Below are 24696 nucleotides of genomic sequence, written 5' to 3' on the forward strand. Positions count from 1 at the left end.
GCGCTGCCGCAGCGCCCACCCCCGGCCCGCCCCCGGCCCCCGCGGGCGGCGGGAGGGACCCCGGCAGGGCCCGGCCGCTGCGGCAGCGTCGCTCCGTGCGGGGTTCGGGGCGCTCCCCTCCCCGACCCCAGGTCTCACTCGGGTGCGCAGGGGGAGACGGAGGGAGCCGGCCCCGGGGGGGCTACAGGAGCCCTGGGGACTCCAGGGCCGGTGTCCTGCTCCTGCACCCCACGGGAGGGCTGCTGCGTGTGTGTGTGGGGGGAGTGCGGTGCTGGGGGCTGAGCCCAGTGGGGCTGAGCCCCGGGTTGCTGTTGGAGAGCATCTCCTGGGGTCCGGCTCCTTCTTTTTCATCTTTGCTGCTGGGCTGTCAGTTCAGGGTGTGGGTATCCCCATTAATTTGGGAGGCATAATCACTCTACATTTTAGGTAGAACAAGGTCTTCTGAGTTTGTTCTCCCAGTTACACAGTACCTCTGGCATGCTTTCCCAGCCCATGACATGAATGTCATCAAGGTCTGTGTTCACTCTAGTGTTGGAGAACCCTCCCTTGGCCAACACACCTTTGGGGCAGAGAGATTAAGCAGACACTCACCCTGGCTTTAATCTGTCCCTCCAGACAGAGCCATACTCTTCCAGGCATTACCTCATAGGGCAACTTCTTCCATTAAATTCACCCCATTACGTCTGGGCTATAATTTAAAGGTTTGTCTGGTGATGAGACTTCTTGGGGTTCTCTTCATCTCTCTGCCCCATGGCTAACATTAGCCTCCCCCAAAGGAAAGGGAGCCACAGCAGCTAGTGGGCAACATCTGGAGGACAGCCCATCTCTGTGGCTGAGAGGGACTGCATTCCACTCCTGGACCACCACCTCTCTCCAATTCCAAGAACAGAACATTGCACTCAGAGCAGCCAACCTGGTCCTCTTGGAAAAAAAAACAAAGGGGCTGCAGAGAGCGACATGGCGTTGCTTTGTAACTGCGTGCGACAAATGCCATCAGCCAGCCCACTGTGTGCCAGCCGAGAGAGCAGCCTGCAGAAGAAAAATCACCAGAGATATTTTTACATCAGCCATTTCTAGGGTATTGCCGCAGCCCACCTCTGTGGTTGCTTGCAACGTGAGTTGAAGCAGAATTTTCTCCCCCAACGCAAATTTTCTCACTGGCATCTCTGAAGTGCAAGTTGCCATGGAAACCATTTTGCCTGTGTCCCACGTTGCCCACATGCTCTCGCAAGAAGCGGCAGAAGCAAAATGGCCGTTGTGTAACACCGCGGGGCTGCCGTGTGCGAGGGGCTGCGGAGCCGCACGGCACCGTCCCTCCCAGGGACTCTCCCGGAGAAGCCCCGATTGCCTGGGAAAGCAGTGAAGCCCAAGGCAGTTGTGATGTGCTCAGACAGAGAAGGAAAATGGCACCACCATCTTAACTCTTGCAGTGCTTCGTGTGGCGCTCCACACCAATCCTGTGTGCTCAGTGAGACTCCTGGCCTTTGCCCTGTTCAGTGCCACCGCGCTGTTCTGCTCCTCGCAGTGCTCGCATGGCTCTGCCCACCCCGAGGGGCCCACGCAAGCAGGTAAGTGGAGGTGCATCCACACCAACGGATTGCACTCGTTTGGCTTTTTTCCCTCCTCTAGTTACCAGGCACATTTACTGAAGGTTGTTTGAGAAGCAGGCACAGGCTCTACCTTGCCCTGGTTGGTGTGATGGCAGCAGAGTAACACAGCCCCCTTGGCCACAGCAGGGGACTTAGCAGAGAAGACAATGGAAAAAGACAGGCTTTGAAACTTTTCGGCTTACTCACATTGCAGTGCAAAAGGTCTTCCCTCCTTATTGTCTGGACTTCCCTGTAGGAAGAAAAGCTAGCACAGCTGCTGAGCCCATGAGCCTAGGGTGGTCATAGTCAGGAGCCAGGTTCTAACCACCTTGTCGCCTTTTCTTCCAGAGACTGCTGTTCCTGGCACCACTACTGAGCACGGGGAAACACCTGCCTCTGTCTCAGGCCATGCCTCCCACTGGGCCGTGTTGTCCTGTCACCAGGAACAGCCCAGATCACAAGCTCCAGCAGTAAGCTGCAGCCAGCGCAGACGTTGTCACTGCACGACTTCCACTCTTGCTGTGTCCTCGGGCTCTTTGATCATCGGAAGGCAATGGGTGCATACAGGGTTTTCGCGGGGTGGAAGCTGTGTAAATGGCAGGTACAACTGCACCCACCGGCTCATCTATGTGTGGACTCTGTAGCAAGCAGTGGTCTTTGCTTTTTGTGTGGCTTCCCCCTGGCACGTCATGGCAACATTCTTAGCCATGGTTTGGTGCATGCAATTAACTGCCTGTTAGCAATTAGCATATGCATAGCATGATCCTTCTCTTTATGTCTGGCACCTTCTGAATGCAGGGGATTTGGGCAAGAGCACCTCTGTGTGGTGTCTGTGCTTGCGAATGGTGCAAATCCTCCCCAGCCAGGGTGAGCCCCCATCAAACTGAGAGTCTGCACAGGAGCAGCACCAAACCCAGCTGGAATTTCATCTGCCTTGGAGTAAGGCATCAGTCCCAATGGGGGAAAAGATAATATGAAATTTCATAAATGAGGAAATGAAGCATTAGGAATATACGAGTCTTGCCAGTCATCATGGAGCTGCCAAACAAACTAAATTCCTCTTTTGAGAAAGTTAAAATGTAATTGGTAACTGCAGGGCTGTAACACAGGCTGCGGTAAAGCCTTCTGTGTACAGCTGCACGACGCAGGAGTGGTTGAGCTGATGGACGAAGATTAGCGAAGAACTGTAACTGGCGGCAGGCGTTCCTACAGGCATGACAGGATCTGAAAGCTGGTTGGTACTTCATTATTTTTGCCACTGCTCTGGAAGCAATCACTGCTGATAAATTTGTGAAATAGCAAATAGTTGGATTGTTTCATAAACTGAGCACACAGAAACATTTTAAGACAGCACAAAGCTGAGCAAATAGAAAGCAGGTATTATTGGTCCTGCCCTTGGGACAGGACTAACACTGACTGGAAAAGGGGCCTCCAGTACTGACCAGGGTTCACTGAAGACAAGTTTCAAAGCCCAGAAGAGCAAGTGTTGTTCTTGGATGAGCTCCTGAGGGGGTCAGAGCAGCAGCAGGCGATGGCTTGAATCTCTGTACAAAGCATGGGGGAACACCAATGGGAATACTGCCCACAGATGTGGAGACTGCATTCTTTACAAAGAGGCTGAAAAACTGGAAAAAAGGTCCCCAGAGGCTATTTGGAGGATGAACTCCTCATGCTATAGAGGAGGTGCAGCGGCTGAAGACAAAGCCTGCTGCCTGTGGTGTCAGACACCGCCTACCTGAGCAATGACAGACCGCTACCTGACGCTTTCCCTGGGGCTCTCCATACTGGAGGAGCTGTCTCCAGGCTCTGGAAAACACCTGGGGCAGGCAGGATGGTGAAAGTGGAACATGGCTTTTCTGTTGCCCAACCCAGCCTCCTTGCACAGCCTCCATTCCATGGCTGGAGCCTGTTCCTACTGCTCACTGGGGAATCCCATGCCCTGGGAACCTTGCAGGTAGAGGAAGCATGGAGGGCTGGGGTTGGGGCAGGAGAACAGCAGTGACCCTCTCTGTGGAGGTAGGCAGTGGGCAGGGGCGATGGGTGAGGAAGGGCTGCAGGGGCCACTTTTCGCACCTTGATACCTGCCTGAGGCTGGTGCAGTATCCTCCCCTGGCAGCCTGCTTGGGAATGGGATTTGGGCAAGCAGCCGGGATGCAACAGGAGGATTTTTCCTTCACTGCACCAGCCATCCAGCCAGGCTGGCAGGCAGCAGTGTGCCCACAGGAGTTGTTTCTATGGTGGTGGCTGCAGGGAGCACCGGGATGGAGACCGAGGTGAAAGTGCCAGAGCAGCCCTTTGGGTTGAGTTGTTGCTGTCGTACATTCTGCTTCTGTCTCCACCTCTCTTCCAGATGATGTCCTGGATGAACTGCAGTCACAGAGCAGGTCTTGTGCTCTCCCTACATGCTTTCTCAGACAAGAGGGCCCCAGCCCAGCCTTCTCTGCAATTCGGTGGAACTGCCAAGAAGCAGCTGTCCTGTTTGTAGTGCTCATTCTTGTTGGCTTCACTCAGCTCTCCCTGCAGGACACAAGATCTAGGGCTGTGGAAACCTTTGCCACCCTCCTGAGCAGAGTGTGTATCACCTCTGTAGTACTGTCATCAGGTGAAGAAGCTGCAGGTTTCCGAATAGGCAGGGAGATAGTCGGGTGACTGGGGGGAGGATGGAACACGAAACGCCAATGGACAGAGGAAAAGATGGTGAGAAACACAAGAACAGTGTCAGGGAATTAAGAAGGCACTGAATGCACAGATATGCACAGTCAAACGGACTGTAGGAGCAGGTAGAAATTTTCATTGTAATAATTTTCTAAGAGAAAAACAGCATTCACAGATTTGAAATACTCTGTAGGGAAAAATTCATTTTGACATAATCCCCACTTTCTGATGAAAAAAAAAAATAAGAAAAAAAAAAAAAAAGCCATGAGGCGGCTGGGCTGCAGCTTCCTGCACGTCATGTATGGGGAGCAGGACGGCCATCCCCAGGGACACCCAACTCCCTGGGCTGCTGCACAGCAGGGGCAGAGTTGTCACTGCTGGGCGCTGCCTGCACAACTTCACCATGAAGGATGTTGGGGCCTAGGCCCAGGTAACTCTGTGACAAAGTCACCACAGGTAACATGGTGACAAGTGTCTGGGCACAGAGCACACGGGGTGCCCCAGCCAGCACACATGCCCACACTCTACGTGCTCTGTGAGCACCTCCACAGCCTCTTTATAAGGTAAGTCCAACTCAGACAGCCCCTCGCTCTCCTCTCTAAGCTCATGACTCCGCCACTCTGCCATTCCCAAGTGCCTGCCCTTGCTGCCAGTGAGCTGGATGGGATAAGCCCATCTCAGGGCCATCAGCACGGCTGCTGAGCTCAGTCCAACAACCTGGGTGCCTGTGATAAAGCTGTGTCAGGATGTGGCTGCCCTGCTTGATGACGTAGTGGTGTCACCTGGGGCTGTCCCATTAGTTTTCTTTGTCTGTAGGGGCTCTGTGGAGACACCAGGACACCAGAGGTTGCTGCTGCACCAGTCCTGCTCATTGCGAGACTCAGTGGTGTGTTTGTGCAGGCCCTTACCCACATGAGATGGCCTGACCTTCTGAAGGAGCTGGAGGCATGCTGGAGGGCCAAACTTCTCTACAGGGACTGTACAAGGTTCTCCAGGCAGGTGTGACTGCAGGTGGTGACAGGCTCCTTGTAGGCAGAGGTTGTGCCTTGTCAAATGGAGAGTGAGACCTCGGGGCATGCCCATCCTCTTTGGTGTGGCATGAAGCTGAGAAGAGGGAAGGGAAAATGTGCCAATGAACAATGTGGCACTCCAGAAATTGTAACCCCTCCAGAGCCAACTGTCCTCAAGGCAGGACATTGTCTTCACAGTGATGGGTGCAGAAATGTGCAACGGTTTCCACCTCCGCACTCCTGAAGCCTGCTTCTGAGAGAAGGCAGCACACATCTCCTCAGCAGAGCCCCTTCACCTGCATCCCTGAGCCTTCCAGCTTCCTCCCAGGAGCTCGTCACAGCTCTCAGAGCTCCTCTCACCTTCTGCAGCCCCGCTCTGTAATGCCCCCACACCCTGCCTGTGAAGAAAGGCTGGAAGAGTTGGGGCTGTTCAGCCTGGAGAAGAAAAGGCTCTGGGGAGACCTCACTGCAGCCTTTCAAAAGATGAAAGGGGCTTAATAAGAAAGGTGGAGAAAGACTTTTTACCAGGGGCTGTAGTGACAAGACAAGGGGTAATGGCTTTAAGCGTGAAAGAGGGTAGATTTAAGTTAGACATAAGGAAAACTTTTTTTATGATGAGGGCAGTGAGATTCTGGAACGAGTCCAGAGAAGCTGTGGATGCCTCATCATTGGAAGAGTTCAAAGTCAGGATGGACAGGGCTTTGAGCACCCAATCTAGTGGGAGGTGTCCCTGGAGGAGACCAGATCACCCTCAAAAAGGTCCCTTCCAACCCAAACCATTCTCTGATTCTGTGATTCTATGGCCTGGGTCTGCCTAGGACACCTCAGTTCTCTTGGCTTCATGCTATTGCTGGGAAATGTTCACATCCCTGTGAATGTTTAACTTGCTCCAGGGGCTTCTCACCCCGTGCGACTCCCATGTGAATGTTCCTTACCCGGGGAGAACAGAAAAATTAGGGGGCTGCTTTCCAACCTGCCCTATGTGCCTTTTTTTAAAGGCACCAGACATAATAAGTGTGAGGCATACAGCCTCAGGAATAGCTCTGGAGGGTACTGAGCAAGCCTGACGACGCTAGAGCTGGCCCATTTGTGTCAGTGTGGCAAGCAGGGGCAGAAGCCGTGTGGCACCAGGCTTTTTGCTGCACTTGATGTGCCTCACCCCAGAGCCAGCTGGCAGGCTGGAGCTGGATCCTGGGTGTGATCCTCTGTGTGCCAGAACAGATAATTTGTGGGTTACGGCTCAAACATAAAATCCAGAGCACAGGAATGTGACAACAGGCATGCCCCTCTGGAGGGCTGTGCCCTCCTGTCAGGCGTGATTGATATTTGCAAGGAGATCAAAACCTTATTCCTGAGGACACATTGAGGACTGATTGCACAAGTTTTGTTTGATTATGAAACCAGCCTAAAAATAAAGAAAAACATGATGAGACTAGGTTAAACTGTTTTGGTTTTGAAGAAAACAGTTTTTCCTTATCTCCTCCCCTTAAGGTGCACTGACATAATGCACGCACTGCATAGTGCATCTGGAAAGCAAGAAGCACAGTCTCACGGTAGGCTTCCTGGAAAGATGAACACACAGGTAGAACCCTTATCTGATGAAATATATCACTGAGAGACTTAGTGACCTACAAACCCCTTCTCCAAGGCTTCATTCCCCTCCTGCAATCCCATGAATTGCCCTTTTTTTCTGATTTTGGTCACCACATCAAGACCCAGCTCTGCTCTAATGCAGAAACCTGCTAGAAAGTCTAAAGCAATACAGAGATTTCTAATATCAGCCAAACACCACATTCTTCATTTACTTTTTATTTATTATTTATTTATTTATTGATAGAGCTATACTTTATGTTTTCTGTCTCTGGAAACAAAGGAATCTTCTGTACCATAACCACTGCCCATTTATGTATCAAAGATAGGGACTGACGGATTTCAGTCTGGGATAGGTAGCTCAACAAACTCAGGAGCATGCAGAATCAGGGTTTTGTACATGATGGAAGGCATTCAGCACTATACACACTACTTCAAACCCCTCAGAAATTCTTTAGTATAGCTGAGGTTGCTACATTACCGTCAAAAACCTCTCAATATATTCTAAAATTGCAAACAAGAATAAAATGGAAATTCCTGCACTGAACTTGTTTTTCCCCTCCAGCCTGGGCTGTTTCATCCCAGTACTGCTCGTCCCCCACCCTAGAGCCAGGCACCCAGGAAGAGGAGGACACAAGGCACAGCCTCACACCCCTCATGGGCACAGAGCTTCTGTGCTGTTCAAGCAGCTCCTGCGTGCTCCTGCTGTTTTGCCACCCAGGAGCATCCTCTCCTGGAACATTTCAGTCCATCTACAAACGGGTTTTGTGCTGTCTGTACTGCTCAGAACTGCCTTCATACGCCATGGGCTGTTCCACTCTTGTTCCCTGCCCTGGTCTATAGAAGCAGAGGTTCCCGTGGAGCCCCCCAGCTGCTGGGAGTTCTGTGTCCCACCAGCACCCTGGGGCTCCCTGTGTCACCCATTTGTCCTTTTGTTTTCTCACTTCCCTCCTGCTGGACTCACTTCTGCCCCCTCATAAATTCCTTCAGACCTGGAAAAGGGTGAAATATGAGCTTAAATGGAAAGTCCTAGATTGAGACCTATTTAGTTCAGGGACTGATAATGGGTGTGTCAATTGCCTTCTGATTTTCAAGACTTCAATTATTTGTTCTTCTCATGCCTCCTGTGGCTGTCATTCCCTTCTTCTGATCACAGTCCTCATTTCTTGGTATCTCTTTTAGGTTTACTCCATGCAAGATGAGGTGGCCACCATTACATGCACCTTGCAGATCACCAGACATGCAGATGGTTTTGTGCTCTGTTCCCAATTACATTCCTAATTTTTCTCGAAGGAGGGCTATTATGCCTCAAAGCTCATCAGCTATTTTTCCAACTGTATCAGTGCACCTAACAGAAAATATTATTGTCTTCTATGGACCTTGCCTCTCTTATATGCTTAGATCATCATGTCTACAAAAGCACTAATGCTAATTATTCCTAGCATTGCATATGTCTTTTTTAGCTGAGTGGAACAGTGAACGGATGTATTCAGATACAAAGTCAAGTAACGTGCTGATTGTTTTCCAAGTGCCAATTAATAGATAACCCTCTCCTGTGGGTCTTCACCACATGCATTACATTTCAATGGCTGACACTGCTGTTTGCCTGCCAGTCACTGAAAGATTTGTAAGGTTTATTTTGCAGTAGTTCACAGTCAACTTTACATTTTACTGTAGTGAATAATGCAAAGCCATCTTAATCAGGTGGTTTAGACATCTGTTTATCCCGTTTCTCAGTTTCTTCATGAATAGGCAGATACAAATGCAGATCCCCACTCTCCATTGTAACAGCTGAGTGTTTATTCCTTTTCCTTGTTTCCTGCCTTCTCACCAATTAAAGAAGCAAAGAGGATTCCTCTCCTGTTACTTCAAGCTTATTTAAGGGCCTTTTGCAGCAGGTCTTAGAGGAAGTGTCTTGAAAGTCCAAGTCAACAAAGCATGAATTTCTTCAGCTGTGTGTTGAGTCCTAAGGTCTCTTGGTGAGACATGGATTCTACTTAGAAACATGTTGTTGACCCTTCCTCAATGGAGCATACTCATTCCTGTGCCTGAGAGCCCCTTCACTACAGTGTCCAGTGGACTTGCCCAGCACACTGTGAAGACTCCTTGGTCTGCCAATCCCCAAACTGCCATCAAGTTTCTGTTTTAGCCCTGCGGATGTATTTATTATGTGCTTTTATGCCATTAGTAAGTTACTCTTGAAGATCATAGAATCATAGAATATCCTCAGTTGGAAGGGACCCTTAAGGATCATCAGGTCCAACTCTTGACACCGCACAGGTCTACCCAAAAGTTCAGACCATGTGACTAAGTGCACAGTCCAATCTCTTCTTAAATTCAGACAGGCTCGGTGCAGTGACAACTTCCCTGGGGAGCCTGTTCCAGTGTGCAACCACCCTCTCTGTGAAGAACCCCCTTCTGATGTCAAGCCTAAATTTCCCCTGCCTCAGCTTAACCCCGTTCCCGTGGGTCCTGTCACTGGTGTTAATGGAGAAAAGGTCTCCTGTCTCTCGACACCCCCTTACGAGGAAGTTGTAGACTGTGATGAGGTCTCCTCTCAGCCTCCTCTTCTCCAGGCTGAACAGGCCCAGTGACCTCAGCCGTTCTTCGTACGTCTTCCCCTCCAGGCCTATCACCATCTTCGTAGCCCTCCTCTGGACACTCTCCAACAGTTTCATGTCCTTTTTATACTGTGGTGCCCAGAACTGCACACAGTACTTGAGGTGAGGCCGCACCAGCGCAGAGTAGAGCGGGACAATCACCTCCCTTGACCTACTAGCGATGCCGTGCTTGATGCACCCCAGGACACGGTTGGCCCTCCTGGCTGCCAGGGCACACTGCTGGCTCATATTCAACTTACTGTCTACCATGACCCCCAGATCCCTCTCTTCCAGGCTGCTCTCCAGAGTCTCATCGCCCAGTCTGTACGTGCAGCCAGGGTTTCCCCGTCCCAGGTGCAGGACCCGGCACTTGCTCTTATTGAACTTCATACGGTTGGTGATCGCCCAGCTCTCCAACCTATCCAGATCCCTCTGCAAGGCCTTTCCACCCTCATTCGAGTCCACAACTCCTCCAAGTTTGGTGTCATCAGCAAACTTGCTCAAAATACCTTCTATTCCTACATCCAGATCGTTTATAAAAATATTGAAAAGTACCGGCCCTAAAATGGAGCCTTGAGGGACCCCACTAGTGACCGCCCGCCAGCCTGACGCAGCCCCATTTACCATAACCCTTTGGGCCCTGCCCATTAGCCAATTGCTCACCCATTGTATGATGTTTTTATTTAGCTGTATGGTGGACATTTTGTCCAGTAGGATCCTATGGGAGACTGTGTCAAAAGCCTTGCTGAAGTCCAAAAATATCACATCAGCTGGTTTCCCTTGGTCCACCATACGGGTGATCTTATCATAAAAGGACATCAAGTTAGTTAGGCAGGACCTACCCTTCACAAACCCATGCTGGCTGGGACCAATGACTGCTTTGTCCCCCAGGTGCGCCTCAATAAGTTCGAGAACCATCTTCTCCATGATTTTACCAGGCACTGACGTGAGACTGACAGGCCTGTAATTGCAAGGGTCTTCTTTCTGACCCTTCTTGAAAATCGGCACAACATTTGCCAGCTTCCAGTCTACCGGGACCTCTCCAAATTCCCAGGATCGTTGAAAAATAATTGAGAGAGGTTCTGCGATGACGTCCGCCAGCTCTTTCAGCACCCGGGGATGAATCCCATCTGGACCCATGGACTTGTAGGGATCGAGGTGGAGTAGCAAATCCCGCACACGTTCAGGGTCGGTTGGGAGTTTGTCATTCCCACCGTCCCGGTCCTCCAGCTCGGGGCACCCTGGGTCCCGAAGCCCATGATCGGCAATGAAGACAGAGGCAAAGAAGGCGTTAAGCGTCTCTGCTTTGCCTACGTCATCGTCTGTGAGGAGACCTTCCCTATCAAGGAGCGGCCCTATGCATTCTTTAGCTCTCCTTTTTCCATTCACATATCTAAAAAAAACCTTTTTGTTTTCTCTCACAGACACAGCCAGCTTCAACTCTAGGCATGCTTTGGCCACATGAACTTTCTCCCTACAAACACGAACAGCATCCCTGTATTCTTTCCATGACACCTGGCCCTCCTTCCAGTAGCGAAACACTCTCTGAGTGTTTCGCTGAGTGAAATCCTTCTTTGTCCTGCCTTACTTTGACTAGATATTTCACTTCTTATTCCTTGTTCATTGCCCTTCCTTTTCCTCATTCAGACAGGACTTGCGGCCTGCCCCTCTCTTAGGGATGTCTATTTACTTCCATCTGGGGTGCTCTGTCTCCTGCATAGCTACACTGGCACTCTCCTCTAGAAAAGGTTTCCAACAGGTCAGATATATTTACCTGAACCTTTAGTAAGGGGTCTTCAGGCCTTTCAGCCTGTCTGAATTCACCCTTTTGGTTGCTGATTTTGCTTCAAGCAGATGCTCCATTTCTGTGTGCTTTTCCCTTTTCAATTACTTAGTACTGTGTAGGGTTTGGGGGGTTGTTTCTCTGCCTGGAAATCCCTGGCTATATCTACATGATGGGCAGCAGGTGGGCTTTCTACAGTAGCCTCTTGAACTGTGCAATTCTTAGCACTAAATCAAGCTTTAATTCCCTACCTCACTCTACAGCAAGCTGTAACGCTTAAGTAACCTGATCTTTCCTTGGCCCTGATTTGTCCTCTCTGCACGAGAGCATCCCTTCCTTTTTCTGCACTGGCAACTCTCTGAGCTGTCCTTGGACTCCAAGGGACATCAGAGTGCTGTCAGGCGGCCACTGTCACAGCCAGCCCCAACACCAGCCCCATCTTTCTGGGAATGAGATAGCAGCTCAGGAGGGTGATGTGGTATGCATCGATCTAAATAACGTATTGAACAGAATTTGTACTGCTCCTTCTGGGACAAACTTTTCCTTCTGTGGAAGTGGAGTTCCCTTTGCAGCAACTTGTGCTCACTGCCTCTTCTTACTCAAGCAGATGGTGATAGGACAAAGGGGAATGGTTATAAACTAAAAGAGGGGAGATTTAGATTAGATGTAAGGAAGAAATTCTACACAATGAGGGAGGTGACAGCCTGGAATAGGCTGCCCAGAGGAGCTGTGGGTGCCCCATCCCTGGCAGTGCCCAAGGCCACGCTGGGGGCCCATGGCAGGGGTTGGAACTGAATGGGCTTTAAGGTCCCTTCCAACCCAAACCATTCTGTGATTCTGTGATTCTACAGTTCTGTTATTCTATAGTTCTATGACTCTGTGACTCTGTGACTGTGATTTTGTGTTGCTGTGACTCTTTGCTGTGCAACTCACAGATCTCGGGGGGCTGAGCCACAGGAATCGTCAGCCGCTGCAGCCCGGGGATGCCTGAGGGGTGCCGGGGGTGGGAGCTGCCCCCCAGCCCCCTCGAGCTCCCCCTCCCCAGCCCCACTCGGGCGGGGCCGGCCGCTCTATAAGGGGAGGCGGCGGCGGGGCCGGGCGCGCTATGGGGAGCGGGTGGTGCGGAGCGGAGCTGCTGGCGGCGGGGCTGGGGAGCGGGGCGCTGCTCTTCCTCCTGCTCTTCCTCCTCCTGCTCGTCGTGCTGCCGGGCTGCTGCCGGCCTCTGGCGCTGCGGCGGGGCCGCGGGGAGGTGGGGTCCCTGCCGGCCCCGGCCCCCCGCCGCCCCCGCCGCCCCCGCCGCCCCGGCGCCCGGCCGCCGCCGTACCCCAACGGCTGGTATCGAGTTCTCGACTCCGCGCAGTTGCCCCCCGGGACCGTCCGCAGCCTCGCCCTGCTCGGTGAGTCCCCAACGGGCGTCCCCGTTCCCTGGGCCCGGGATGCTGGCCAGGCTGCGTGGCATCCCCGACGGCGTCCCCGCCGGGACAGCGCCGTGCCCGTGACTGGGCATCCCCGCCGGGAGTGAGGACACCCCTGATGGGTGTCTCGGCCGGGGCACTGGCACGGCACGGCGGGCATCCCTGACGGGCCCCCGGGACGTCCCTGTCCCGGGCGTCTGCACTGGGGCACCGGGACATCCACAGCCGGACATCCCCAGCAGGACATCCCAGACATCTCCACTCCACCGGAGAGTGGGGGCATCCCTATTTGGGCACAGGGACATTCCTGCCTGGGTGTCTCCATGGGGATACGAGATCACCTTCACCTGGGCATCCTCACCAGGGCCCTGGGCACCCTGCAGGGGCATCCTGCCAGGGCACTGTGCCATCCCAGCCAGCACCCATGCTGGCTCCCTGCCCTGGCTGTTGCCAGTGTGCAGGACATCTCTGCCTCAGCATCTCTGCTGTGGTCTCTGCTGTGGCACTGAGGCATCTCTGTTGGGGCATCCCTTCTGGGGCACCCCACGCAGCAACCACATGAGGACACCAAGCATGGCACAGCCTCGGCTTTTCCACATGCACTGGGTGCCCCAGCTGGGGCATCATGGCACAGGCTCACTGTGCGTGTGCAGGGCACCCCTCTGGGCTTCTTCTGGGACAGCAGGGCACCTCACTGCCTGGGTACCCCTCCCAGGCACTGTTGTGCCCACAGCTCCCCTGTCCTGGGGCAGATCAGGTCTCACAGCCACATCCAGAAAAGTTGTCCAGGGTCCTTTTGCCTTGAAGATGGTTTGGGACTTGAGGTGCCTTCCTCATCGTAAAGGAAAGGAGGTTTCTGCATTGAAGTCCCTCAGATTCGGCGTTTTTTTTTTTTTGTTTTTTTTTGGGGGGGGTGTGTGTGTGTGTGTTTTTTGTTTTAATCTGTTTTCAAGAGCCATCTTCTCCTGTGATGTTTTGTTTCTTTGTGTGACGGGAACCTTCCAGTTCAATATTTACACCCTGGAGAGCCCTTGCCAGCCTACCAGTTGCATCCCTTCATTGTCTACCTGAAGCCTGGGCCCTGGCACCCAGTCCTCCAGGTCTGGCTAAGAAGTGCAGGTAAAATAACTTCACACTGCAGCATGATGCATGATGGTAGTTTACTGGTGCCAGGAAGACTATCAGTAAATAAGAGAGTTAAACAACCCAAAGCTTCCAAGTCTGTGTTTAATTTATCTGGGATAGAGTTTCTGAGCATAGCCTTGAAATGTGGCCCTGCTCCAGAGAAAGTGAGCAAGAGGAGATGAAGAAAAATCTCTTGACTTGGTCCCTGCAGGACCTGACCTTGGGGACCAGTTACGTACCAAACCACAGTGCAGAGCATGCAGGAAAGCCCCAGGCTCTCCTGAGGGCTGTGTCCTGCAGCTCTGCTGCCTGGGTCTTGCTGCAGTGAAGCTGCTCAGACCCCAGGGGAGGCTCCTGTGCAGCAAAGCACCTGAGCAATTCCTCTGGGCTCTCTCCCAGCTTCTGCCTCCCCATCCAAGAACTGCACGATGACCTTGTGTCTCTTTCTGTGCCATGTGTTATTCCTGCCATAATTGCCATTCATTTTCCATGAAGAAAATAGACTAATTTCACAGGAAAACATCTGTGCCTATATGTGGCTCTTAAGTTCTAGATATTCACTTACAACAAAGTTTCTTAGCATATATTAGGCTGGGATATTGTCCTCCCACATAGGGATATATCAGATTTGATGCACCACCCTAAGCAAAGATCAGCTTCTCCTCTGGCTCTGCTGGCTCTGGAGTACAAAGGCTGGAGACAAAAGCAGTGCTAGCTCAGGAGTCCCAGGAGAGGAGTCCAGGCAGCCCCACAAGACTCTGGTGACAGGCACCACTTCATCTCTTCAAGGCAGATGAACTCCAGGCTGACTGAAAGAAGGAACGCTCTAGAGGTGAGACCTTCCTGAGCAAAGCACCAGGGCGCAGGGCTGTTCCTTGGGACCCCCCAGGAGCCTAGGCTACCAGTGCCCCACTCTGACCCACCCAGCACCAGTCCTGTGCCACTGCTCCCAGTGACCCTGTGTCACCTCCAACAGCTGCACGGGCAGAAACCTCTCCTGGCATAGCCCCCTATGCTCTGAAATTCAGGTCAGGCAAAGAGGCAGATTGGTGACAGGAGAAAATGCTGATGCTGAGGAATGACTGGTTGATGCCTGGGGCAGGGGAAGGATCTGCACCTCCGGCACCTCCACTCCCCTCACCAGCTGCCAGCAGAGGTACCAGCGCCTTCCAGCAAGTCAGCAGTGCCAGGCGTCCTGGATAAAGATGTAAAACCATGCTTTTCTGCCAGATAGCAGAAATAACCTTTTCTAGGTTTGAAGGCTGGGGAAGTTTTCACTTTTTTTTTTTTTTTTTTTTTTTTTTTTTTTTTTTTTTTTTTTTTTTTCCCCTCAGGACACAAAACCAAAGGAAGTAGCTTTGTGTAATTCACAGTGTGTCACTGGTCATCAGTGTGGCTGTCTGGGAAAATATGGCTCAGTTTGGTCTTTGGACTTTAGTTTGGTCTCATTTCTTACTGTTTGAATGCTAAGGTACAGCACCAGCTATAACAATCAGATTTCACAAGCTGATGGGTTAATACACATGCACTGCATGGCGCATAGTATGGAAGAGAGGACCCTGGAGCACCCCAGCCTTTAACTCACTGGCTGCATCTATATGAACAGCCCCCAGAGTGCTTCCAAGCCCCCAGACTGGCCAGGACACAACTCGAGGGGATGCAGGGGACAGGTCCAGCTTTGCTCTCAGGCCAGGTCCTGACGAGCAGCCCCGGTCCCACGGCATGGTGCCGCAGCACTGAGGTGTGCAGCTGCTCACGCTGTGCCAGGAAAGCGCCTGGCACCAGGTCTGTCCCTCAGGGCAGAGCAATCTTGGAGGTGACAGCATGGCACACAGCACAGTCACGGACTCCTTGCACAGCCATGTGTGCCATGAACAGACCTACAGCTACAGCACGGGCACAGCCTGTCTCTCCAGAAGCCAGGGCAAACTTTGCAAGAGTTTTTTTGCTGAGCTAGCAGGATGCTGCCCTGGGGGCAGGGAGGAGGAGTATGATCCCAGTGAGCAGAGACAAGTATCAGCAGGGCAAACCTCACATTGCATCGGGGCAGAAGAAACTTGGCCCAGCAGCAGAGCAAAGCAAGTCTGAGTGTCAGGGCAATGCAGCCCCAGCTCTGCCTGCACTGGCTCCATCCCTCCCTGCATGGAGCTGGCTGGGGCAGGAGCTGCCTTTTGCTTAGCCAGAACCACCCCTGCCAGGGAGGTGGTGGGACACTGGCTCAGCCGGCCCTGCTTGAGGAACGTATTCTGTGCTGAGCTGCTGGGCTATGGTACATGCAGCTCTTGGAGGTCAAGAGCAAACAGATAAAGGGCTTCTCCTTTCAGCCAGATTTTCCTGAATTCACAAGCCCACGCTCTCCTCTAGCCATTTTGGGCAAAGGGACAGGAACGGGGCTCTCTCTACATGCAGCCACTGCTCTGCTCTTCCTGGAGCCCCCTCTTTAGCAGATCCCACATCTTTACACTTTCTGTGAAGGCGCCTTTTCTCCTGCAGCTGAAACAGGCTCTGACAGCCCAGAGAAAGGGTGCTGAGGGTGGGAGCCAGGCGGGGTCGGAGACCGCTGTGGCGGCCGCGCGGACGGGGCTGGGTCCCGGATCCTGGATCCCTGAGCCCACCTGCCCGGGCCTGGCGCTGCCGGCCTTAGGGACAGGCCGATAACCCTGTCTTTCTGCAGGAGAGCAGCTTGCTGCGTTCCGCACCCAGGACGGCCAGGCCCATGTGGTGGACGCTTACTGCCCTCACCTTGGTGCCAACCTCGCTGCCGGCGGGCGCGTTGTGGGTGACTGCATCGAGTGCCCCTTTCACGGCTGGCAGTTTCGAGGAGAAGATGGAAAATGCACCGGCATCCCATATGCCGGAAAAGGTGAACCTTTTCACAGGTCTGCAGAAAGCACCTGCAGTACTGTTAGTGCCTTGGGCATCATCCTAAAAAAATATTTCAGTAGGGAAAAGTGGGGTTCATAATAATCACCCCCCGGGCCGGCCCCCCCCCCCCCCCCTTCCCTGGTTTTTGTAGCACCCTAATTCTCCTCCTGGGTTGTCCATGTTGTGACACAATGTTTCAGTGCCCTTGCACATTAGATGATAGATGGGACTTTAATTTGGTTAACCAACCACCCTTCACAATTTTGATAGCCTGACTCCTGCTGACAGCAAGCAGTGCACCTTCAAAGATTTTAACTTGGAGTTGTGCATTGCACCACCAAGCACGCAAACAAAAAGTGTCTGTGTGATAGACACCAAGAGGCTGCTGGGGTTCAGAAAGTAATCTGTATGCTACAGTGATAATTTATACCATGTCACTGCTTAAATCTGTGGTCTTGACATTGGCAGAATAATCTCTTAATGGCAATTTTTTCTTTTTTGAGGCTTAAATGGAGCTTTTGGTTAGAAACCAGGAAGGCTTTTCACACCCATCCACCTTTTAGACGTGGTTTGCAGTGATTGTGTAGGGAGAACATCTTACTTAAAGTTCACATGTAACAATTATTTGTATTAATTGAAATAAATTACCAACTCTAAATGTGGCTGAAACCAGTAGATTTACTTTGAGTTCTGCTTTGGATTTTGTTTCCTAATTTCCCTTAGAAGGTCGATTTCCTCTGATTGGGATTGATTGGGATAGCAACGAAAGCACTGAGTGGCAGCAAAACTCAGTCTTTCTACTAACGGTCTATTTTTCTTGAAGTGGAAAAATCATGCTCTCCATATGTGAGAAGATAAAAAGCTTATAGATTGCATCAAACTGCAATTTTTTTATTTTTTTTTTATTTTTTATTTTTTTTCCTTATATGCTCTCTTGGGGGCTGCATTTGAATGAAATTTTGATTCCAAGTAATGAGTAAAGATGTGTTTCATTACAAAATGAGAATGAATTCTTTGGACATACACACAGACTTGCATTGTTTCATAGGAAACTGCTTTATTCAGAGTCATGATTACTGTGTTTTATGAAGAGAACAGAACTGCAAAGAGCTGCCCAGCAGCCAGTTCAGCCCAGACGGGTCAGGTTGATTTAAACGGGTGGAAAAGCTGCCTGTGTGCCTACAGGGCGCTGCGGTGGGGGGATTCCAGAGGGGCAGCTCCTGCAGCCAGGCAGGGAGCTGCAGAGCCCAGCATGGCACTGAAATGAGACTCATCAAAGCAAATACTTTTGTGAACTTCAGGGGCTGCAACCCTTCAGCAGTCTGACAAATGTCACCAGGGAGCCCGCGCCACATTAATACTGCCCATAAAATGAGCTCTGAGCCATAGTCCAGGACAAGGTGACCTTCAGCACCCCGGAAATGCTGCGTTAATCCAATTCCTTTCTTTCCCTGCAGTGCCAGATTTCGCCAAGGTCCGGACGTGGCCGTGCTGCGAGGTGAATGGGATGCTGCTGCTCTGGTACCACTGCGACAGAACCGGCCCGACGTGGGCTGTGCCCGAGCAGCCACAGATCGCCGCCAAGGAGTGGGTGTTTCGGGGACAGACAGAGCACTTTGTGGACGCCCACATCCAGGTAGCACTGGGGCAGCACCTGGGGCACGGGTGGGGCTGGGTCCTCTGCTGGAGTCCAGTTCAGGGATGCCTCCTCCCAGATGACACATTAATGGGCATCTTCTCCCAGTTAATGCAGTGCCACTGGGCAGCTGCTGCTGCCAGCAGAGCCGACACCTAGGAATGCATCATTGCACCCTATACTGAGAATGTAGCAGATGTTCCCCATATGTGCGGTCCATGGGCTGTTTGAGAGACAACAGATGTCCTGGGTGGCACTTACAGGGAATCTCTTAATTTGCTTTGACCTACATGTGATGTAATTTTAAAAAAAGATTCTTCAAGGATTGTAGCACTTAGTGTCAGGAGGCTTTTCAACTCACCGATGACAGAAATGGAAATGCATGGTTATTTTGCTGTCGATGTTCATAATCACCATCATATGCTGACAAATGTGCCAAGCCGAACAAAATAGCTGCAGTTTCTGTTGTCTTGGTGGAAATGAGGCTGGAAAAGGGAGAAGTTTTGTGGCCATAAGCAGAAGTGAACCACTGCACACAGGTCTGTGCTATGGCCAGTCTGTGCTACTCGCCAAGCTGCAGGAGAGGATGGTGTACTTGAGTAACAAAGCAGTTAAAACCTCAACAAGTGACCTGATGTGGGCAAGCTGGTGGGGTTCAGAGGTTTATGCTGGTTTAAAATATGTGAAATCCAGTCTAGGATCACAAACACAAAAATGCTTCATGCCTTACAATTGTTCCAGGGCCAGAGGAAGGACTTGTTTGGATTCCCAGCACGTGTGGCTACACAAGTTAACATGATTAGGTTGTTTTGAGCTTAATATTAATGCTGAATGGTCTAGCTGCACATTAAGTTATTTCACACACTAGTTGAGCTGGTCCCAGGTCAGTCAGTACTGAGACCCCACATCCACTCCCTTGGCTGCCTCTTGCCGCGGGGTGAGGGCCCTGGGCTGTGCTGCAATCACACCACTGCTGCTGAAGCGCTGCTGTTACAGACTCGTGCCCAGGTCAGCTTTCACCAGCTACAAATAGTTCCCCCCGGCAGGAAATCCCTGAGAATGCGGCTGACACGGCTCACCTGGTCTTTCTCCATGGACCGTCTTTTCTGAGTGGATCTGATCTGAGATACACCAAGTCCAAGGTGTGGGATTTTATGAAGCACATCTGGAAGGTAGGACCCTATGTCCCCTCATGGCCACGAGTAGGTTGAGGTCCCTGAGGCCAGGTCCCCTTTCTGCCTCAGTGCTCGAGTCCTACCTCATCTCTTCTGCCTCATCCTTCAGTCTTCAGTTCAAGTCTCCTCTGTATCTCAGCGGTTTTAGCCTCACTCCCTCATCCGTGCTTACCTCCAGATGCCCTTCACAGCCCCCCCTTTAGTCACCCTCTCGCTGCTACCTCCCCTCAGCCCATGCTCCTGACCCCGGCTCTCGGGCTGAGCCGCTCCTTCTCCACCCCCCCAGGCCGAGTGGCAGCCAGAGCCAGAGCCCAACCAGCACTGCTCCCGCATGCTGCTCCAACACACCGCAACCATGTTCGGGAAGCGCTTCCCCTTGCTGGACTTGTCGGTTTCAGCCAGGCAGGTATGTCCCGTGTGCCATGAAATGCTCTGTATGGACACCAGGGAAGGAGGGTGGCTTGGTGAGCCACGGACACGGTGCCTGGCCCCGCTGCCCTTGCATCCTGACCAGTAACGTTTACTTACACAAGACCATATTTCCTATCTAAGTGAGCCTATTTGGTCAAACACGGTGAGGTATCTTGTAGAAGCCAAGGGCAGGAGGTTGCATTAACAGCAGTGAGCATGAGCTGCACAACCAGGTAGGGCTGGGTGCTTTCTTGTCTCACAAATGAAAGCTGGTGTCAGCAGGAGCGGAGATCTCATGGATGTGACTGAGCTACCCCTTCCTGCTGGATCTGAGAGCAGGGTGACCATCAGCCCCTTGAGCTGAAGGGCATGGTAGGCCAAGAGGACAAGTCCTTGCCTGCCCGCTCAGCGCAGCCTGTCCTACCAAGGGCGTTGGAGCTGCTGTTCTGGCAGTGGGGCTGCTGGGCACTCTCCCCTGAGGGTGTGCTCTTGCTCTGCAGGTGGGGCCAGGGCTGGTTTTCCTCATCTTTGAGCACGCTTTCCTGGGCCACGGGGTCATCCTGCAGACTGTGACACCACTGGAGCCTCTCCTGCAGAACGTGGTCCACAAAATCTACTACCAGAAGAATGTGCCGGCCATAGTCCCCAAGTTCATCCTGAGAGCAGAGTGCATACAGGTAAGGCCGCTGAGGAAGAGCAGGCAAAGGTGATCCCCTGGAGCTTGCTGGATGTTGCTTTATGCAGCCTATGTGGGCTCAGAGATATGTGGGAGCAAAATAGTCTTGGGCAAGATCCTTTAAGTGCTTGGCATGATCTTTCCATTTTAGGGGCTGGAAGAACTAAACTCAAGGTTTCGTGAAGAGGGTCCCTGCAGTGGCTCATCTGTTTGCGATGGTGGAGAGATGCTAGCCATCTGCTGTGGCTGGGGAACTGGGGTACAAGTGTTAGGCCACCTCTCCCAGGTTGCAGGACATCTTTGAAAGGTGTAATACCTGCATCCAGATTTCCAGCACCACAGGCTGGTACTTTAAAACCATCCAATATTCTTCAGTGATAACTGTGCCAGGAAATATCCCTGCTGTTAAATTATCATGAGATTTGGCAATTTTTGCCCCTCCTGGCAGAGTGTTTTCCAGGTCTTTACAAAAGAGATTCATAAAAGGGGAGGGAGAGCCCTCCTGGATGTCTCCAATCCCACCTGGAGCAAGACCATGGCCAAGACAGGTCAGGGATGGAGTTGTCTAGGAGCCTTGAAAGGAGACTGCCCCCTTCGGGGTGACCCATTCCATTACTGCTCTACCCATGGTGTTGATTTTTATTTTTAATGTCCATTTAGAACTTCTCAACCTGAAACCCGTGGCTGTTGCTCATTATATCAGGTGTCACTACCAAGAAAAATCTGACTGTCATCCCTGTAACTCCCTTTTAAGCAGTCAGAATAGTTCACATCATTCCCCTCTGTCAGGGGTTAAAGCATGGAAACCGTTTGGTCTGACCAGAGGGCACCACAGTAAAAATTTCCAAAAGATGATTTTCAGATGCCAAAAACCTAGGCCAAATCAAACCTAGCTTTGCTAGCTTGTATTGTTTAAATGATGGTTTAAAATTTTGCATTCTTACTAATGTGAATAAGCAGCACTTATTTCTGCATAGATGTCTTTGTGAAGGGAAACTCCATAAATCTTACTGGGTGCATGTCTGAGTGGAATTTAAGACACCTGTACTTAATTTATAGTGCCCTGGTTGGCTGGAGCTACCCAACAAATCAAAAATCTCAGGTGGAGCTACTCCTACCTTCACAACCTCCATTAGTCTTCCAGTATATCCCATGGCAGGGACTGTCTAAGATGAAAGTAACTTCTCGGCTGGGAGCTGCAAAGGGCTAAATGTCTGCTAACTGCAGACAGAGAGCAGCGGTGTTGCAGTTTAAAAATAGTCCCACACCAGGCACTGGGAAGAAATGCTATAAAATAAACCTAGCGTGCAGGCAGCATGCACAAAACTGCTCATTCAGTTTCTTCACCACCCTTCTCCCCCCAGTTTGAGCGAGATATAACCATCTGGAATAACAAACAGTACCTGCCTAAGCCGCTGCTGGTCAGAGAGGACGCGAGCATCCAGAAGCACAGGCGCTGGTTCGCGCAGTTCTACAGCGAGAAGAGCACGAGACCCTTGGCGCCGAAGGAGGGCCTGGACTGGTGAGAACCCTGCTGCCCCCTGCAGTATGGCCAGAAGCTCTCAGGTGGCTCCTGGTGGGCAGTGGTGCTGTGCAGGCTTGAAACCCTTTGTGTTCATGCTGTCACAGAAGAGAGCCCGAGCCCTGGCGCTCCCCTTTTTACCCTCTGTGTTCAAGTCACTGAAGCCCTGAGGCTGTAACATGCTTGCTGTTGCACTTCTGCTGTCATGTATGCTCTGAGTTTGAACTTAAGACTGACAGAACTCCATCTAAAACATCCTTGTCTCTCACTGCTGTCATCACTTTGTGTAGTTAAATGAAACACTTTCCATATGGCCTTTCATTGCCTGAAGATTCCTTTCCCAGCCATGCTTGCTGTTGCTTCTGCACCTTGTCTGGGGCAGGACTCTGCTCTCTAGGGAAGCTTTGGCCAATGTCTGTATGGCATCAGAGGTGTGATTACAAAGCCCACAAACATTTGCTGTCTGCTGTCTGACAGCAGTCTGGGCAGAATGGGTTTAACGGCCCACTTTGCCCTCACCAGACCTGTGGGCTTCCTCGAGCCTACTGAGCTCTGCATGAGTAACTTCCTCATGCACCAAGCTGGGAAGCAGAGGGACCATCCCAGTGACCAAACCACTTTGAGAACATCTTTGCAGCTCAAGGATGTTAATAAGATCCTGCTTTGGTAACCCCTGGATTCCAGTGATGCCAAGGATGCCCAGATGGCTGTAAAAATTTGTATCTCATGGCAAGAGCACAGGTGTCACTTACTGTCACTGTGCTCAGAAATTAACACATAGAAATTAGGCTGCAAATATGGCTAAAAGTGGTCTGGGCTCCCTTGTGCTTAGTGCCGAAATGTTTGATATTAAAGGGCTAAATTCTGCCTTGCTGCATACCCAGAGAAACCTGTGTTCACTGTAGAAACAGCCTGCCTTGTATAGTTTGCAGGACTCAATGCCACAAACTTGCAAGAGCAAATGCCCAAACAAAGCAGCTTTCCAAGCAGGCTGGTGGCTGCTGCCCTTGCACTCTGTGCGCTTGCTTGTGGCTTGTGAATTCTGCACCTTGCTGAGGTTTCTGGTTCCTCCCTCACCATTAACCTATAGAGCAGGAGCTGGAGAATGCCATTGCAGGCTCTGCCAGTGCAGAATTCATCACCCACCCTGGCAAGCACCTCAGATAACACTGTGCAATTGTGCCTTTGCCCTTCACACCAGCCTATTGCACTGGCAATACTTTACTATTAAATCTTTTTAACAACTGATCTCATGTTCGCGATTTGTCATTTTTCACTTGTGGCACAAAGCCACGGATGTGCCTGTACTCAGATGGGCTTTGTGTGGGCTTATGCGTGTAGACACTTCCCCATGTGTGTGTCCTTGCATGGCAGAAGTGGTCCTGCTGCTGGCCCATGCTGTGCTGCTTCAGGAGCCACAGGAACCCTCCAGCAAGGAACACAAAAAAGATAGCAGGGAGCTTGGGCAACGAGCATTGCCCAAACTGGCAGCTTGAGCCTCTCAGGGCCATGAGAGCACTAAGAAGCCTGTCCTGACCAGCCCCACATGGGGCCTTCATCCATCCCCTGCCCATTGCCAAGGAGCCCCTTTTCAGCTCAGCTCTGGGCCATCACTCCATGTCCCAGGCAACGCTGCAGGTCCGTTGATGCTGAGCTGGGCCCTGCCCATGGGCTGACTTCCCAGCCTGTCCTGCCCCATGATGGCAGGGCTGTGGCTGACCCTAGTTACCCTCACCGGACTCACCTGACCTCACCTGACTGCGAGCTGCAGATTGATGTCCCAGCTTGTCCTCTGACCTTCCTCATTACCATGAGCTCCCCAGATGATCTGGACTCGGCTGAGCCTGCCCCTGACCTCCAGGCCTGCCCTGCTCATCTCTCAGGGCTGTGGGAACCCTGTGGGCATGGGCATGGGCAGGGGAAAGGAGACGGAGATACAGCGAGAGGCAGAAGTTCCAGCTTCTGGGAAAGAGACAGCCCAGTTGCTCCCCATTCTGCACTGTGCTCCCATACAGGATCTCAGGATGAACAAAAATCCAAGGAATGCAACTTGTTGAAGATCAGAGTAGAGGGAGTGAGTCTAATCGGCTTTCTTAGATTCATCAGTTCTTCTGAAATTAGAGGAAACCATGGGACACTGCCAACAGAACCTGACTTCTGAGTTACCATTTCTTTCTTTACTATGACTAAAGTAGTTGTTTTCTGTTAAGGCAGAAATTAGAAAACTGGGAAATAAGTCAGGATTAGCTTAAGCCTCTTAGGTTTCCTTTTGCAATCTTATTTATCCTTTTAAAAGGGTCTAGCAAAAAGGACAAGTTAGTGCTGGGAGACACTGGCAAGCCAGAGGACAGCAAGCACTGTCCTCCAGTTTGCTAAGCCTTTTGGCTATTCTTTATCCACTTCACATATGTAGATTTTCAAACAAATCCTTACTCATAGGATGTGAAAGCATCTAAGCTTACTGTTAACTGAAATTGCTCATTTACATCAGATTTCCTGCAAAGCTACAGACATTCTATTATATTCTGAAGCTAGACATTCTTACTATTATATGCTGATAGTTGTATTTACTATTGTCGCATATCTTCACACTTGCCAAAACAGTTAGATCCAATTGCCAGACCTGTTGTCATACCATGTTTTT

General features: G+C 51.4%; 1 protein-coding gene and 1 long non-coding RNA gene across 2 annotated transcripts in view; both read left to right on the top strand.

The window, feature by feature from the left end:
- LOC118175389 overlaps positions 1-4798 on the top strand; it is a 16487-nt gene extending 11689 nt beyond the window's left edge. Inside the window, exons 2-3 of the long non-coding RNA XR_004754956.1 lie at positions 4160-4162; positions 4785-4798. This is a non-coding gene — a long non-coding RNA (uncharacterized LOC118175389). The remainder of the gene's footprint in view (positions 1-4159; positions 4163-4784) is intronic.
- A 7524-nt stretch (positions 4799-12322) lies between these two features.
- Positions 12323-23319, top strand: LOC118175374 (cholesterol 7-desaturase-like). The gene is made up of 7 exons (XM_035341605.1): positions 12323-12624; positions 16442-16630; positions 18090-18268; positions 19315-19440; positions 19730-19849; positions 20355-20531; positions 21895-23319. The coding sequence occupies exons 1-7, from the start codon at positions 12333-12335 to the stop codon at positions 22054-22056; spliced, it is 1245 nt and encodes a 414-aa protein (XP_035197496.1). The 5' UTR covers positions 12323-12332; the 3' UTR covers positions 22057-23319.
- Positions 23320-24696: the final 1377 nt, after the last annotated feature.

Source organism: Oxyura jamaicensis, chromosome 17 (genome assembly GCF_011077185.1).
Source record: "Oxyura jamaicensis isolate SHBP4307 breed ruddy duck chromosome 17, BPBGC_Ojam_1.0, whole genome shotgun sequence".
Taxonomy (NCBI): Eukaryota; Metazoa; Chordata; class Aves; order Anseriformes; family Anatidae; genus Oxyura; species Oxyura jamaicensis.